At 37.4% G+C, this 16,715-nt stretch overlaps 1 protein-coding gene across 1 annotated transcript in view; it reads right to left on the reverse strand.

The window, feature by feature from the left end:
- slc2a13a (solute carrier family 2 member 13a) overlaps positions 1-16,715 on the reverse strand; it is a 75,071-nt gene that overhangs the window by 11,652 nt on the left and 46,704 nt on the right. Inside the window, exons 5-6 of the mRNA XM_073838121.1 lie at positions 3,864-4,027; positions 309-429 (exon numbers count right to left, since the gene is read on the reverse strand). Coding sequence (XP_073694222.1) covers positions 309-429; positions 3,864-4,027 — 285 coding nt within the window. The remainder of the gene's footprint in view (positions 1-308; positions 430-3,863; positions 4,028-16,715) is intronic.

Consider the following 16,715-nt stretch of genomic DNA (forward strand, 5'->3'; position numbering starts at 1 on the left):
ACTCCTACAAATGCATATTCAATAATAACTGTGTCCATGCCTTTTCAGTGCTAATTCTTCACTGCACTGTACTATTTTAAAGCCAAAAGACAGTTTGTGCTGGCGCAAGCTGTTAGTAAACCTGGCCCTTAGAAACTCATGGATGCTCTGGGGGACTGTCACTTTTGATACGTGCTAAAAGACAAGATACCGGATAACAAGACAGCTGTCACTATGTGGTGACTCCTATATAGTGTACTTATGAATTATTTATATTGCCATTGGTGAGAAGCTCTAGAAGATAAACATGCCCATTAAATCATACTCACAGATGTGTTGTGCAGCTGGAGTTGGGTGTCGTGGGGTCCGTCACATGTAGTGTCACAGGAGGAGAATGCTGGGCTGACAGGAGGAAGCCAACAGACAGGACACAAAGACTTAAAACAGTACCTGTATGGAAAGAATGAATCAAAAATACATAATTATAAAAACAGTTATATTTCAGAATTATCTCAAAATGTTCAGAATAGCATTTTAAATAACAAAAATGTAGTGGAAACTTCTGCAATTTGTAATACAGGGAAGTTGTAACAAGTTTTTTTTTTTCTTTCATTTTTTCATTTTAAACATTATATATGTTTGCCTAAACAATTGTTTTTTGTTTGTGTATTACAAAGTTATGAACTAGCCCTGGTGTCCCTATCTAGTGAGTTACAGTAAGGAAAAAAAATATTTGATTCACTGCTGATTTTGTTTGTCCACTGACAAAGGAATGATCAGTCTATAACTTCAATGGTAGGTTTATCTGTGAGATTGATGTCTTTTATACAGCTAACAAAATGAGATTAGGAGCACTCTCTTGAAGATAATGATCCTAATCTCAGTTTGTTATCTGTATAAAAGACACCTGTCCACAAAAGCAATTAATCAACCAGACTCTAAACTCTCCACCATGGCCAAGACCAAAGAGCTGTCCAAGGATGTCAGAGACAAGATTGTAGACCTACACAAGGCTGGAATGGGCTACAAGACCATCGCCAAGCAGCTTGGTGAGAAGGTGACACCAGTTGGTACGATTATTCGCGAATGGAAGAAACACAAAATAACTGTCAGTCTCCCTTGGTCTGGTGCTCCATGCAAGATCTCACCTTGTGGGGTTTCAATTATCGTGAGAATGGTGAGAAATCAGCCCAGAACTACACAGAAGGATCTTGTCAATGATCTTAATGCAGCTGGGACCGTAGTCACCAAGATAGTAATTGGTGACATACTGCGCCGTGAAGAACTGAAATCCTTCAGCGCCCGCAAGGTCCCCTGCTTAAGAAAGTAGATGTACAGGCCCGTCTGAAGTTTGCCAATGAAAATCTGAATGATTCAGAATGGTCAGATGAGACCAAAATCAAGCTCTTTGGCATTAACTAACCTCGCCATGTTTGGAGGAAGAGGAATGCTGCCTATGACCCCCAAAAAAACATCCCCACCGTCAAACATGGAGGTGAGGTGCACCAAATCAAAGGGACGATGGACAGGGCCATGTACCACCAAATCTTGGGTGAGAACCTTTCCTTAGCCAGGGCACTGAAATGGGTCGTGGATGTGTATTCCAGTATGACAATGACCCAAAACACACAGCCAACCCAACAAAGGAGTGGCTCTAGAAAAAGCACATTAAAGGAACACTCCACTTTTTTTGGAAATATGCTCATTCTCCAACTCCCCCCGAGTTAATAAGTTGATTTTTACCGTTTTGAAATCCATTCAGCCGTTCTCCTGTTCTGGCGATATCACTTTTAGCATAGCTTAGCATAGATCATTGAATCCTATTAGACCAATAGCATCGCGTTCAAAAATGACCAACGAGTTTCGATATTTGTCCTATTTAAAACTTGACTCTTCTGTAGTTATATCGTGTACTAAGACCAGTGGAAATGCAAAGCTGCGAGTTTCTAGGCTGATAAGATTAGGAACTACACTCCCATTCCGGCATAATAGTCAAGGAAGTTTGCTGCCGTAATATGACCGAAGCAGGCGGAGTATTATCAGAAATGAGTTCCCAGCTAGTTTAGCATTTGCACCATGTGCTGCGTGGTATTACTGCTCCTGCTTCAGCCTTATTACGGCAGCAAACTTCCTTGACTATTACGCCGGAATGGGAGTGTAGTTCCTAATCTTATCAGCCTAGAAAATTGAAGCTTTGCATTTCCACTGGTCTAAGTACAGGATATAACTATGGAAGAGTCAAGTTTTAAATAGGACAAATATGGAAACTCGTTGGTCATTTTTGAACGTGATGCTACTGGTCTAATAGGATTCAATGATCTATGCTAAGCTATGCTAAAAGTGATATCGCCAGAACAGGAGAACGGCTGAATGGATTTCAAAACGGTAAAAATCAACTTATTAACTCGGGGGGAGTTGGAGAATGAGCCTATTTCCAAAAAAAGTGGAGTGTTCCTTTAAGGTCCTGAAGTGGCCTAGCCAGTCTCCAGACCTTAATTCCATTAAAAAAAAAAAACGTCAAAAATGTTGCCAAACGTCAGCCTCAAAACCTTAATGACTTGGAGAGGATCTGCAAAGAGGAGTGGGACAAAATCCCTCCTGAGATGTGAGCAAATCTGGTGGCCAACCATAAGAAACTTTGGTAACACTTTCTATGAAGCCTGTATTTATAATACATTATAAGGGTATTCTTAAGGCGTTATAATACATTTATAATGCATTATAAAAAACCTTATAATATGTTGTATCATCTTATGAGTATTCATAAGATCAGTTTTAATGTATTATAATGTTTTACTTATTTGTGGTTATAGCTTTTAAGAGTATGATTACCTCCTCCATAGTTATAACGTATTATAAGTCTCATATCTTGCCATGTTTCTCATGTCACTTTACTTAAAGCATACAAAGACCACTTATAAGTAATTATAATAATATTTCTCAAAGAGCCATAAGATCAGGTATCAGATGAGATAAATGTGTTTGTATATTGTATTATCAGTTTGATTATTTGGATGGTATATCCTTCAGACAGATTTTGATAAGTAACTCTGCAACTGCATGTCAGCTAACAGTAATTATTATTAGTAGTATGCAAAATATATGCTAACACTGTATTTTGATGGTTCCCCAAATGGCAAACTGATTATAAGTAACTTTGCAAGTACATGAACCTACTACCTAGCCTAACCTTAACCTAAGTCTACTACTACTCTAAGGAGTGTTAGTTGACATGTAGTTGAAAAGTTGCTTATAGTCAGTAGAATAAGGGGACCATATATTAATAAAACATAATATAAATGAAAAAATAAATGTAATATGATATAGTCCATTATAAATTAGATAGATTAAATGGCATCCATTGTGTGTTATAAATAATCATAATCTTAATAGTTATAACCTCAAATACTCAAGTATTATAATGTATTATAATTGTTGTTACGAGTATTAATGAGATGATATAACATATTATAAATTGTATTATAATGCATTATGCATTCATTATAATGCTTTAGAAATACTCTCATAATGTATTATAAATAGGGGCTTCATAGAAAGTGTTACCGAAACTTTTGACCTTTGTGATTGCAAACAAGGGTTTAGCCACCAAGTACTAAATCATGTTTTGCGAAGAAGTCAAATACTTATTTCACTCATTAAACTGCAAATAATTCATAACTTTTTTGAAACTCATTTTTCTGAGTTTTGTTGTTATTCTGCCTCTTTCTGTTCAAATAAACCTTCCATTAAAATTATAGACTGATCATTTCTTTGTCAGTGGGCAAATGTACAAAATCTGCTGCAAACCACCCAAAATGTCATCCAAAACAAGTTTGGAATGTGCTGGAATACATTCTGCTTCTTTAAGTATGTAAGAATCTTACCGAAGATGCTTCCCAACGTAAGTCTCCGTCTGCCCACCCTTTCAACCAACCAAACGCCCAGCAGAGTAAACAGGAAATTTGTGAACGCTGTTACAGTCACTAGCCAGATGGCCAACCTGTCATCACGTACTCCCGACATCTGCAGAATGGTGGCACTGTAGTACCTATAGTAACAGAGTGCAAAGAAAACATACATATAAACTTCCTGGTGCTTTTTTAGGTTATTTTTTTATGGATAAAATCCATTCTGATAGAAAGGCAAGAATGCAACCGCATTGCATTCAGGATATTATTCCTTACAAATATTAGGAGTAGTATGTAGCCAGACATAGACACTTAATGCTGTGTTCTAGATCAGTCAACCCTGACTTTGTGTCATAGCGACATCATAAGGCAGGGTTCCTCAATTAGTTTTCACTGAGGGCCAAATTCCGCCAACAATATCAAGCCAAGGGCCTCCGACCAGGTTATGACCAAAATGTTTGCTCTTCTTCTTATTATTATTATCATTATTATGTTGTTTTTGTTGCTGCTGCTGTTTTTGTTTTTAATGTTGCTTTTGTTAAAAGAGTTACAAGATAAATATTCAGATTTTTTCCCATAGTAATCTATAGGATAAAATGTATTCAGATACAGAAAAATAAAGAACTTTGCCTGTTGAATATTAAAACAAATGAACAAAAAAATAATCAAAAGTCATTGACGGAATTTTTTAATCAATGAAGGAAAATCTGGAGGATCTCCATTACTTTGCAGATTAAACTGAGGGAGTTCTAGTGTAATTTAACTGCAATTCCCATCTATTAAGAACCGTTACAGAGCACCAAAACGGTATTTATTGCTTGGATTTTCTAATTAAATGAAGAACATTTGAAACATGAGACTTTGTTTCATATCAAAAGTAGCACAGAACGTAGCCTATTGCGATTTATTGGATAGCAGGCACACTATTAATAGTGTTCATTCCGTTCATCGTTTGAAGACATCAATTGGGATTTAAGAATCGATATTGGTTCTAAAAATGAGAATGTTAAATGAAATGTAACAAAACTAAATGCAACGAAATGTGTTATAACTAAAATAAGAAAATTTAAATGACGGATAATAATAGATTATGACAGAATTTGTACGACCCTGTCTGTCAAAATGACGGACAATGTTAAAGTCTAACGCAACCTTTGGTCCAAGTCAACTGTTCAGTTATTATTATATATCTATCAGCATTAATATTTTTATACCTAAACTTTTTGGGGGATCAGACTGTATTACTGTGTCCCAATCATGTAGTTTTTGTCCTAACCATGTGCGACAGTAACAAGCAAAGGGGATTCTACAGTATGTTCGAAATGGTTTAAATTTTCTGCAACTTCACGGCTGTAATAGCATACAAACTATGACAGTGATAATCTCAGGCAATGATTATGTGCTATATTTATTGTTAAATATGATGAACCAACAAGTGTTTCCCATGACAAAGAAGGTATCAGTCACTCAGTATGTAGTTTTAATAATGTAAAAAGTTTTAATATTTATCAGATTATAAACTTTCGTTGGGAGTGCAGTGCGCTTCTCGCATTTGAATGGTTGTGATATTTGACTGTTTTTTATACTTCACGTTGTTGCATCGCGTCTGGTTAGGACACGTGACAAAGCGGCCGCTGCAAATCATTTGAATTTTGTGTCAGTACCATAGACTGTAAAAAATATGGACGTAGTGTCCGTGACGTCATCCGTAGGTTTCTGAAGAGCGTTTTTGAAGTCTATAGTGGGCGGGATTCGCTGTCGCCATCTTGGAATTGCTCATCGCGCGTCACTCCCGGATAATCGAAAATGGGCAAAGAGGCGGGACGTGGGTGGAACTGGATGCTGAAACCACGCCCACTAGCGCAACAGTGGTGACAGCAGCGGCAATCCCCCTGTCACTCAAGTGGCCATGCCCTTAATTATTCAGATCTTTACGGCTTAATATAACTTAAACAGATGAGTTATAAAAAAAATTCACCCCCCTCACAGTTGACATGAAGGGCGAAATTAGTTATATAGTCCAAAACCACTTTTTGAACCAGGCTGTAAACATATTTTTTTTCTGCTGTAAAGTTGGGCATTTTACATGGGGCGTCTATGGGACTGACTCCCTTTTGCAGCCAGTCTCTAGCGGCCAGTCAATGAATTGCAGTTTAAGCCACTTCCGTGTTGGTTTCAACAGAGAAAGCGGGAGGTTGCCGCTTGGTCAGTACGTCATAAATAGAACAAGGTATGGGTTTACTGTCGGGAATTTGTCCGGTTGCATAGAGAGGTTGCATACGCCGCATCCAGTATAGGCAGCATCACTTATTATAAAGGGTTCTAATGTATTTTGTTGCGTCGCACAGCGCCGCTTGCTGACGTTGTCAGGCGCATTTGAATTCTCATGCCAGATTATTTGAAATTAGCGCAGGCCAAATATTTTTCTCACAAGGGCCGGATGTGGCCCGCCGGCCGCCTATTGAGGAACCCTGTCATAAGGTCAATATGTTAATGTAACATGATTGACTGGAACTCATTGAAGATTGAAGTGGGACATTGTAACTCAGATGTTCCCACTTACAACCATTGTCGGCCAATGAGATTGTGGCCTTGCAGCTCAACCTCTTTCTGGCTGATTTCATCTCAACTTTTTCAATTAAAGCTGCCTCTTTTAGTATCAAGCATGCTTACAACTGATTGCCTCCCATTATGATTTACAGGACAAATTTACAGGTCTGTTTTTTTCCCCCGCTCTAGCTATTAAACCTAAATCAATTGATGTTGTGCATTAATGTGTTTTAAATCCTTCTTTACTATTAAAAACATACAATTCATTGTCATTCTATACAGTAATTAAGCATGTACTCAGAAACACAGACTCACACTCGTCTGTGACATCAGCACTTGAACGGCGCATAATGGATGTGAGGTTAAGCGAGAAAGCGGCGCTCGAGCAAAAGTGTTTTTCTCCACACAAAGGATTGAAGCAGGAAAACATTCATTAACCCAAAGTAAAATGCCATCTTCCTGCACTCTCTCTCTCTCTTACATTCATAAGGGATTTGCATTATTTTATGCGGCTATAGTTTTACATTCCGGCTTATACAGACTTAACTCTTCCAAAAATTTCATGTCATTCCGAACATTTATGACTTTCATTCTTCCATGAAACTCTAAAGAAGTTTAACAGAACTTTCATTTTCTGCTCCTTTTCAGATAATACAAAGTGAATGTTGACCAATGGATCTTGTCGACTTTGTCAAGCTCCAAAAATGAGTCGGTCTTTCCAAACTGGTTTTGGACTCAATCAGTCATGAGATGCCAGTATGTGCATATTCAAATCACTTTAATGAGATTTGACATCTCATCCCATGAGACCATTTCATCCAAACCATTTAATCCAAATACACATAGAGATACAAATAATTCTGCCAATGCTTCAAATAGAGATATTGAGTGCAACAGTCAGAAAGTAAAAACTGATTCTGATTTTTTTTATTTAACTAATAAAGTTTATAAACAGACCTGTTTTGAGTTCAGAGGTTCTGAAACTATTGGAATATACTGTTGTTAGAGCTATCCATTTGGATTAAATTTATTTTTAAAATAGTCACGTCTACAGATGAATTTGTGGTAAAAAAAAAAAAAAAAAGAGTAAATTTGATATACTGTATTTGTAACTGTTCCTCATTCACACCTATTTGCACTTACGTGCCATATTTCAGCTGTCACAAAATATAAAAACAATGTTTAGTAAACCATTCCTTCAGGAAACCACTGCAACTGTAATCTGTCAGTTTTTTAGTCTCTGTGTTGAATCAGAAGACAGACACAGTCTGTTCTGGATCTCTGCCTAATTAACCATTGTTTCTAGTTTAAAACTGACACAGTAGACCAAACAATAGAGACCCCCAATGTGTGAATTCACAGCAGCTCTTCTTATCAGCACTCTCTTAGCATAGTGTGTACTTTCTACACACTGAGAGAGTGTCTCAGCGGGTAGATTGGAAGCATTATTTATTTTCTTTCTTTCTTTTTTTATCACACAATCTCTGTATCTTGTTAAATTCTGTTTAGTAATAGAAGTAACACTGGACAGCCAGACTTTTTATTGAGATTTGTATTGAAAAAAAGCATTAAAAGGATAGTTCACCCAAAAATGAAAATTCTTTCATTAATGTCTCACCCTTGTGTCGTTCCAAACCCGTAAGACCTTTATTCATCTTTGGAACACAGAATAAGATATTTTTGATGAAATCTGAGAGCTACATAGCATAGACAGCAATTTTTTTGTTTTATTAAATTATGGTTGAACCACTGATTCCTCTGGGCCTTGAACAGTAGTTCTGTTGCTGTCCATGCAAGGTCAGAAATCTCTCGGATTTCATTAAAAGTATCTTAATTTGTGAACTATAAGGTCTTACAGGTTTGGAATTACATTTTTGGGTGAACTATCCAGATGTCTGAAAAGAAACCCAGGCACAATATATCAGGTTGATTTTGGAAGCATTTTTTTTTTCTAAAAGGAATTTTTAAAAGTCTTTGCTGAAGCATTATAAGCTATGAACCAAGTCAACCCTTTAAAAGTGAATCACCACATTTCATTTTATTTAAAGCAAAAACATTTTTTGCTGCACTCCAGTCAGAAGAAGACTAGACTATGTACTTAACGGCTTTAGTGAGGGAAAAAAAACTACAATTCCATGAAGTATTGCGAATGAAATTAATTATATCTATAGAAACAAGTTTATTGCAAAAATATTCATGTATACTGTATATACAAGTATTTTGACAGCATGGTGAAAATCTGCTGTGCCTCATGGGAGTGGTCTCTTTTCCTATAAGCTCTTTTAGTAAGATTAGCCTACTGTGACTCTGATTGGTGATTTTTTTTTCTGTACAGCATCATGGGTAATGTAGTTTTCCAGGTTTGGTTGCCCTTGCAAATATAATTATATCAGCTATAACCATAAATTTGTTGGGAGGAACGCGCTTTAAGTAACTTGAGTAATCAGATTACTTTTTTTTTTCAAGAAACGAAATGAATTAGATTTAATTTTACAGTTTAATTTTCAAATAAGCAACGCCAATTACTTTGTTTTCCCATGTATTGACTGACAGCTCTCCTGTCCCCATATTGAGAGAAATCATGAGTAAGTGCAGAGGCGTTGTGCGCGCTATGTAAACATGATGCTTACTGTAGTTCTAGACTAAATGTGAAGATGTATTTACTCATCTCACTTGCACAAAAACAGACTCAGGATTCCTCAAAATAAATAAAAACAGTGAAAAGCAAACTCAGTATATGAAGCAAACCTGCAATAATGAAATGTTTTAATAATTGAATTTACATTTCCTTAAGCCTCGAGGCTTATTAATTTTACCTTTGCTGTGGAAGGGCTTTTACACATTGAAAAAATATAACTTTTTTTCTTTTTGAACAAGCCCATCCCAGATGAGGAAAAGTAACGCAAAAGTAACATACAGTTGAGATCAAAAGTTTACATCCCCCTTTCAGAATCTGCAAAATGTTAAATATTTTACCAAAATAAGAGGGATCATCCAAAATGCATGCTTTTGTTTATTTAGTACTGACCTGAATAAGAAATTTAACATAAAAGATCTTTGCATATAGTCCACATAAGAAAATAATAGTTACAGTTATAAAAATGACCCCGTTTAAAAGTTTACATCCCCTTGACTTTTAATACTGTGTTGTTACCTGAATGATCCACAGCTGTGTTTTTATTTTTTTAAATCCCTTGTTTGCCCTGAACAGTTAAACTGCCTGCTGTCCTTTAGAAAAAGTTTTCCAGCATTTTTGTGTATTTGAACCCTTTCCAACAATGACTGTATGATTTTGAGATCCATCTTTTCACACTGAGGACAACTGAGGGAATTTTACAGAAGGTTTGGATGCTCACTGATGCTCCAGAAGGAAAAATGATGCATTCTCACAGCCGGGGGGTTAAAACATTTGAACAGAATGGAGATGTGTACATTTTTCTTATTTTGCCTAAATATCATATTTTTTCATTTAGTACTGCCCTTCCGAGGCTACAGAAGAAAGTTACAGAAGACTTATGGTGCGTTCACACCGGACGCGCCTTGCGCGTAAAAAACGCGCTATTCGCGCATAGTTGAACGCTTGAACATTTGAGTTTACTCCATTCGCACGGTAAAATTCGCGTCATTCGCGCGTGACATTTTCTTCACAACAGACGCGAATTCGCGTCAAGGGAGGGGCTTCTGCCACTCGTCAGCGGGAAAGTAGTTGTAAAATAGGTGAATAAGCTCAATTTGCCAGCTTTAGCTTGCTTGTAGTCTCAATATGTATGTATATGTAGGTCAAATTGAGTAAAGAGCGTTTTTTAAAACCAGATTGTCCGACCTCTTCACTCACTTTATTCCTAGCAAGATCCCTTTTATTCCTGTTTCTACAAAAGTCCAAAGATGTATCGTACATCTCCGAGGAACCACAGACAGCAACGGTGATTTTGTCCGCCATTGTTGTTTCGGATTTCTGCCTCCGTCACTACTAGAGCAAGCTCCTGATTGGTTAACGCGGCGCGGATTTTCGCCAAAGTTCAGATTTTTGAACTCGCGCGAATGGCGCGGCAATCGCTTGAAACGCTCAATGCGCGCCGCGCCATTCGCGCGTTTCGCGCCGCCTCATTCGCGCGTTTCGCACCGCAGGATGGCTATTCGCGTCTTTGCATTGACTTAACATGTAAATCACTCGCGCTTGCCGCTTCATTCGCGTCCGGTGTGAACGCACCTTTACAGAGTTACAGAAAGTTAAATTTACCCCCCATCTTCAAATTCTAGTTTTCACCCCCCAGTTTTTTCCTTCTGGAGCATTAGTGAGCTTTTGAACCTTCTGAAATAGTTGCTTATGAGTCCTTCAGTTGTTCTCAGTGAGAAAAGATGGATAAAAGATGCAATTCTGAATTGATATCTCACTATTCTACCTTTATAACTCGCAATTGTGAGTTCATATCACAATTCTAAGGAAAAAAGTCAGAATTGCGCAATTACAAGAAAAAATACTCCGAATTCTAAGATAAAAAGTCGCAGTTACCTTTTTTTATTTATTTAGTGGCAGAAACAGGCTTCCATACAGTATCCATCAGATTGTGAGGAATTAGCTTGCTGTAATTATTTCAATTAATGCAGCTGTTAAACAGATTACGTCAAAGGGTCTCAGCTGTGAGACACTGAGCATTTAACTAACTTATTAAAAAAGGTCATTTTGGCAGCTAATGCAAATTTGAGGGGAATTAATTCTTACTTTCATGAAGACTGGACTACCGTTGAGCTTTTCAGTGACTTTCACACATCTATTGTGTGTGCCTGCAGACCTCGGCCTCTCAGAGGAGATGAATCACGTTTGCCTAGTTCTCTGTTCACAGTATTCCCTTGTGTGTACGTGTTTAAAAGTACTCTGTCTTGATCCTTAAAAGCATCCTGGCTCAATTCCCATTGAGCTGATGAAAATTGGAAGCCTTTGGTTGCCCTCCACATGGGTCTTTGAAACTCATTCCCTAATTGTCTCTTCTATTGGCCACGAACACGCTGGATAAAAACCCTGATAAAAGAAATAGAGGATACAGTACTGTAGTACAATGATAGAGAGATGAGGTATTGTTTGTGGCAAAAGAAATGTCAAAGGTCAGGAAATGAGAAGAATGAAGCCTAAGCCACTGATGAGTGTTCACTACAGGGGTTAGATAATAGATGTGTCTTATTCCCTGCACTCCATGTCAAGTGCTTTCTTTCCTTGTTTCATAATACGATTCTGGCAGTGGGTCAGCGACCCCTGTGGATTTGTTCAGATAATCTCAGCTGCCGATCTACAGGTCTTCAAGTGGCTAATACCACCTTCTGCCCTGAATAATGTTAGTATTGACAATGTTATTGACAATGATAATGTTAGTATTCAGGTTTCAGCATCCCTGAATAATGTTAGTATTGACAAATGCAAGAGAAGGATACCAAATATCATATGCATTTGTAGCCTCTTTTTTGCTCAAAAATGTGTAACGTTGTTGAAGAATATTCCACTTTAATACACACAACTTTGAAGGGTTAGTTCACCCAAAAATAAAAATAGACCGTTACTCATTCTCAAGCCATCCTAGGCATATATGACTTCCTTCTTTCATATGAATCCAATTGGAGTTATATTAAAAATTGTGAGTAAATAATGGGCTAGTTTTCATTTTTGGGTAAACTAACCCTTTAAGCATCTGATTCCACTAATTACACTGGCTACAGAGTGCTTGTGTCATTAGTCAAGAGTGCAGATAAAATGGATTAAAATATTAGTTGGGAGAGATGTAAACACATTTGTAGGAAAAACAGCAATATTACTGTGAGAGCTTGAAGACACTTTGTAACGAAAAACAACATTATGCACACATATTAATTTACCTTTGTATCTTAAGTCGCAGTTGCACCGTTGTAATTTAACATTTTAACCCAACTGGTTGCTTGTTATACAGTAGAAATAACCCAGTAAACATAGGAATAACCCAACAAAGCTACCCAATATGTTTAACCCAGATGTTGAGTACAGTAAATAACCAATTTTTAGACTGTATATGTGTTTTGCAACTTAAAATATGTTCTTTCTATACATACAACCACCTTTAAATTAATAGTTTTTTATTTCTCCATTGTTTTTAATCTGATTAATGTCATTCGCAATGCTTCATGAGATTGTAGTTCTTTCCCTCACTAAATTCATCAAAAATGAAAATTATCCCATGATTTGCTCACCCTCAAGCCATATGACTTTCTTCTTTCAGAATAATACAATCGGAGTAATATTTAAAAATGTCCTGGTTCCCAATTTTTATAATGGCAGTGAATTGTGGTCAAGATTTTGAAGTCCAATAAAGTGCATTCAATCCATCATAAATAGTGCTCCACAAGGCTGAGAGGTTAATAAAGGCCTTCTGAAGCAAAAAGATGCGTTTTCATATTTAATACTTTAAAAACCATAATCTCTAGTTTCTGCTAACTGTCGTAAACACTCATGAGAGTAGTGTTCCAGCAGATGACGTAGCCACAGCGTAAGCTCTCGTGAGAAAATGTCTGTTAGTCTCCTCTCCAACCTGATCTCACGACCAAAACGTACCTGTGGGAGACGCGTAATACATACCAATAGGTACATATCACTGCAGTTTGCAACAGAAATGTCCACTAGAGGTGGTAAAACAGCACTTGCAATCGTTTTCACACTCAGTTATGATTACAGCTCCATATGTTTTGTTTTTTGGACGTAACACGCTTGCTCGATAGCTTAGCTGGCACAGAACTGCACTTAGAATTAGGAACCTTGGGTAAAAAAAAAACTTTTTTTTTTCTATTAGCCATATTGTTCATTGTTTTTTCTTATAAATAGTGAATAACATTTTAATATACTACTCAGTCATAGTAACCATTTAGGCATGTTGACATATAGAATTTCTTGTTGGCTGGGAGGACAGGGAATATTTTTTTTTTAATGAAAAGCACAAAACTGTCATGATAAAAAAACATTGATCTATCACGAAGCATGATCATTTCAACAAGACCAGACCATCACGACCATCTGAATTAGCAGCTGTCTGGTTAATCAACCAAAATAGAAACCTGTTTCTTGACTTTTATAGCTTATATAATCTGGATTGTTGATGCCGATAGTTAAAAGATTCTCAGTGAAGCTGAAAAATAGACAAACAACACAGATTGACCTTCAGAATTATGCAAGCGCTAATGCAGTTACGGCTTTGAGTTATCTACAGTGCTGTTAACCTCCCTACACACGCCTCGGCACACGAATGAAAGATTTCGTTAAACACGAAATGGCAAAAGCCGTGGACTCATGCCAAGGTGTGAGATAGATTTCTGTCTGAAAATAGAAACTGTTTGAAGAGCACTCGGACAAAACCCTGCATGGCAAATTTGCCCCCAGACTTCTCGATGTGAGTCAAGGAATCAACAGAGATGTCAGATGGTGAGCGAGGGATGGGGGGGAGGACTCTGATGGGGATAGAAGAGGTAATTGCTGAGTGTTTGGATGAGATAAAGACTGGTGTGGTCACTGTCTAGACTGGATCTCATTTGAAATGGCCATGTGAAGATGATTCACAATATTTTTGACGTTTTGAGAAAAATCTTGACTCGCTTGGAAAATACAGTTAAGACTTCTCTTTGCAGATCTGAAACTGAGGTGCAACATCGAATCTTTGTGATGTCAGAAAGATTAATACATTTTACCACAGATTTGGATGAAACACTGTAGTACAATACAGCAAAAGTGACTCTTAATGCAACATAGGCTCATTGTAAATACTTGCCTCTATATACATTTCTGAAAATTTTTAAAAACGGACCTATATGTACGAATCACGGCAGTTTCCAGTTGAAATGAACACTAGAGGCATTAAAACTCATATTACTTTTATTCCTTTTCACACAAAGCATGATTTACAGGTATAGAAAGCCTAATTTCCACACAATTACTTGCCGAATATTACGTTATGACTTCGAAACATATAAAATTTGAACAATTTTAACAAAAAGTATTCTCGTAGCTTCATAAAATTATAGCTAAACCACTGATGGCAGATGGACTATTTTGACGACATCTTTCATATTTTTCTGGGCCTTGACTTGATTATTTACCTGGCAGTCAATGGGACAGTAAAAAAAAAAAATCTTAAATTGTGTTCCAAAGACGAACAAAGCTTTAACGGGTTTGGAACGACATGGGGGTAAATGACAAAGTTTTCATTTTGGGGTGGAGTAACCCTTTAACTCTTGACAAAAAAAAAGTTTTAATTAAGACCAACACAGCATCCAAATACAAAAACAATATGTGGCTCATTAAAGCTTTGTTAAAGAAGCTAAAATCCATTTTTATAAGAAGTCTTAAAACCTACTATTCCGAAAATATGCAAGTGTACACAGCTGCCAGATAGCAGACACTCTCAAATGCACAATGTTCTCTCGTAATAGACACCCGCTGGTCGGCAGACTGCCTCATTCACTCTAGCCGAAGGTACACACACCTCACACTGACATTTAAGTTATGAGGCTTTCTCAAAGGTCTTACTGCTGGCACACTCCACCGAAAGAAAAGTGAGAGTTCAACAGCCATTTGTCTTTCTTGTATGCGCTAAGGCCTCAAAGGCAGCATTATAATGACTGAAAGCTCAACAACACAGACACTGGGTCGTGATTTCACAGAATGTCACGATGACTAACCTTTGTGTGTGTGATTAATTACATAGTGGGAATAATCACACATTACCAACATGTTGGTGTCAGTTGTGTTTTAGAACAACAACTATACCATATACACTATTTTCTATATACAACTATAACCAAAATGACGTCATTAATATTAAGGAATCATACCCGTAGTGCTGTGAGAAAAGAAGAGAGGCAGACAGCTACTTGTCTGTCAAAGGTTTTAGATCCACTCAATGACTTGTTGCTCCTGTCAGTTTTGCTGTCTGGGTGCTTCCTAAATGCTGTGCTTTACACCAGTTTCAAAGACAAGACCAGCTCTATTGAGTTTTAAGTCGAGGTCGTGATCTGAGTAGGAGTCAGAGTTAAGACCAAGATTAGAGGGTCGTGTCTGAGTCAAGACAGAGACCTGAAAAGGGTCAAGTTTGAGTCAAAGCAAGTCCAAATGCTTTCAAGTCAATGAAAATATGGTCTTGAACTCGGCTTGAGAAATACTCAAGAGGGAGTGTGGTCACTGCTCTACAGTCAAAGCCATCTGAAGCCTCTGCTGGTAATGAATTCACTGTATTTGAATTGTGATCAAACTGGCTGGATTTGAATGTGACTTTCTTTGACATTTACTGTGGCTTCAGGCATTATTAACGGGCATCTCAAGAACAGAAAAGAACTATAGTTCAGTCAGGACCACTCTGTTTGATTAGGATTATTGTAGAGGTCATGAATATCATTTTGGCAGCAGGCTTTGCTCTGAAGGGTTCAGATTCTGAGCTGTCTACAAGCAAACCACACTGATGTTTAAAAAAACCCAAAAGCCTAATGCAATTATGAGAATTTTTATATGAAACAAATTTCATGCAGAAGTGATATCTGAAATCAGAGCAGAGTAGGCTTATGGAAGGGAGGGGTTTACAGACATTTCATTTAAAACAGATACGTACAAACCTTTTTGAAATCTTGGACAAATGACTCTATGTATAAACGTATATTCTAGAAAAATTACAATCTTTTCTGACTTTAGATTAGGGATGTCCCGATTTCAGACTCGTTTGGAATCGGACGTTACCTCCCGATCAGGACTCGGATATATATGTATATATATTACAGGGCTCGCAAAATCGCTAGCCCGACGTCGCGGGGCTATTGTATTTTCCAGTCGGGCTACCAAAAGGGGTCACCGGGCTGCCCGACGGGCTATCGTAAAGTAGAGGGCTCCTGCAGGTCCTTAAACTCCTCAATTTAGTTGTATCAAATTTAAGGCCATAAAAAGTTTTAAATATGTTAAATAGTTTTAAGAAAAGTCTTAATTATAATTTAGGAGGTCTTACATTTGGGGACGGAAAGACGAGATTAAACTTCAAAAGGCAATGATGTCATTGAATAAATATGCGCACTGCACGTTTTAAAGTCAAAACGCGGCACGGATGTCTTTATATGAATGTATCTGAAGGGAACCGACTGTCCTCAGAAACGTGTCATTGGCATTTTCATTTCATGCCTGATAAAACAACGTTAATGCTGCTTTGTGTAGAGCCGTTACTAGGGAAACCGTAGTATTTCAGCACTCCTAAAGCGCCCCCTCGTGACAGAGAATCAATTTTTATTTCC

The sequence above is a fragment of the Garra rufa genome, chromosome 4, assembly GCF_049309525.1.
Source record: "Garra rufa chromosome 4, GarRuf1.0, whole genome shotgun sequence".
Taxonomy (NCBI): Eukaryota; Metazoa; Chordata; class Actinopteri; order Cypriniformes; family Cyprinidae; genus Garra; species Garra rufa.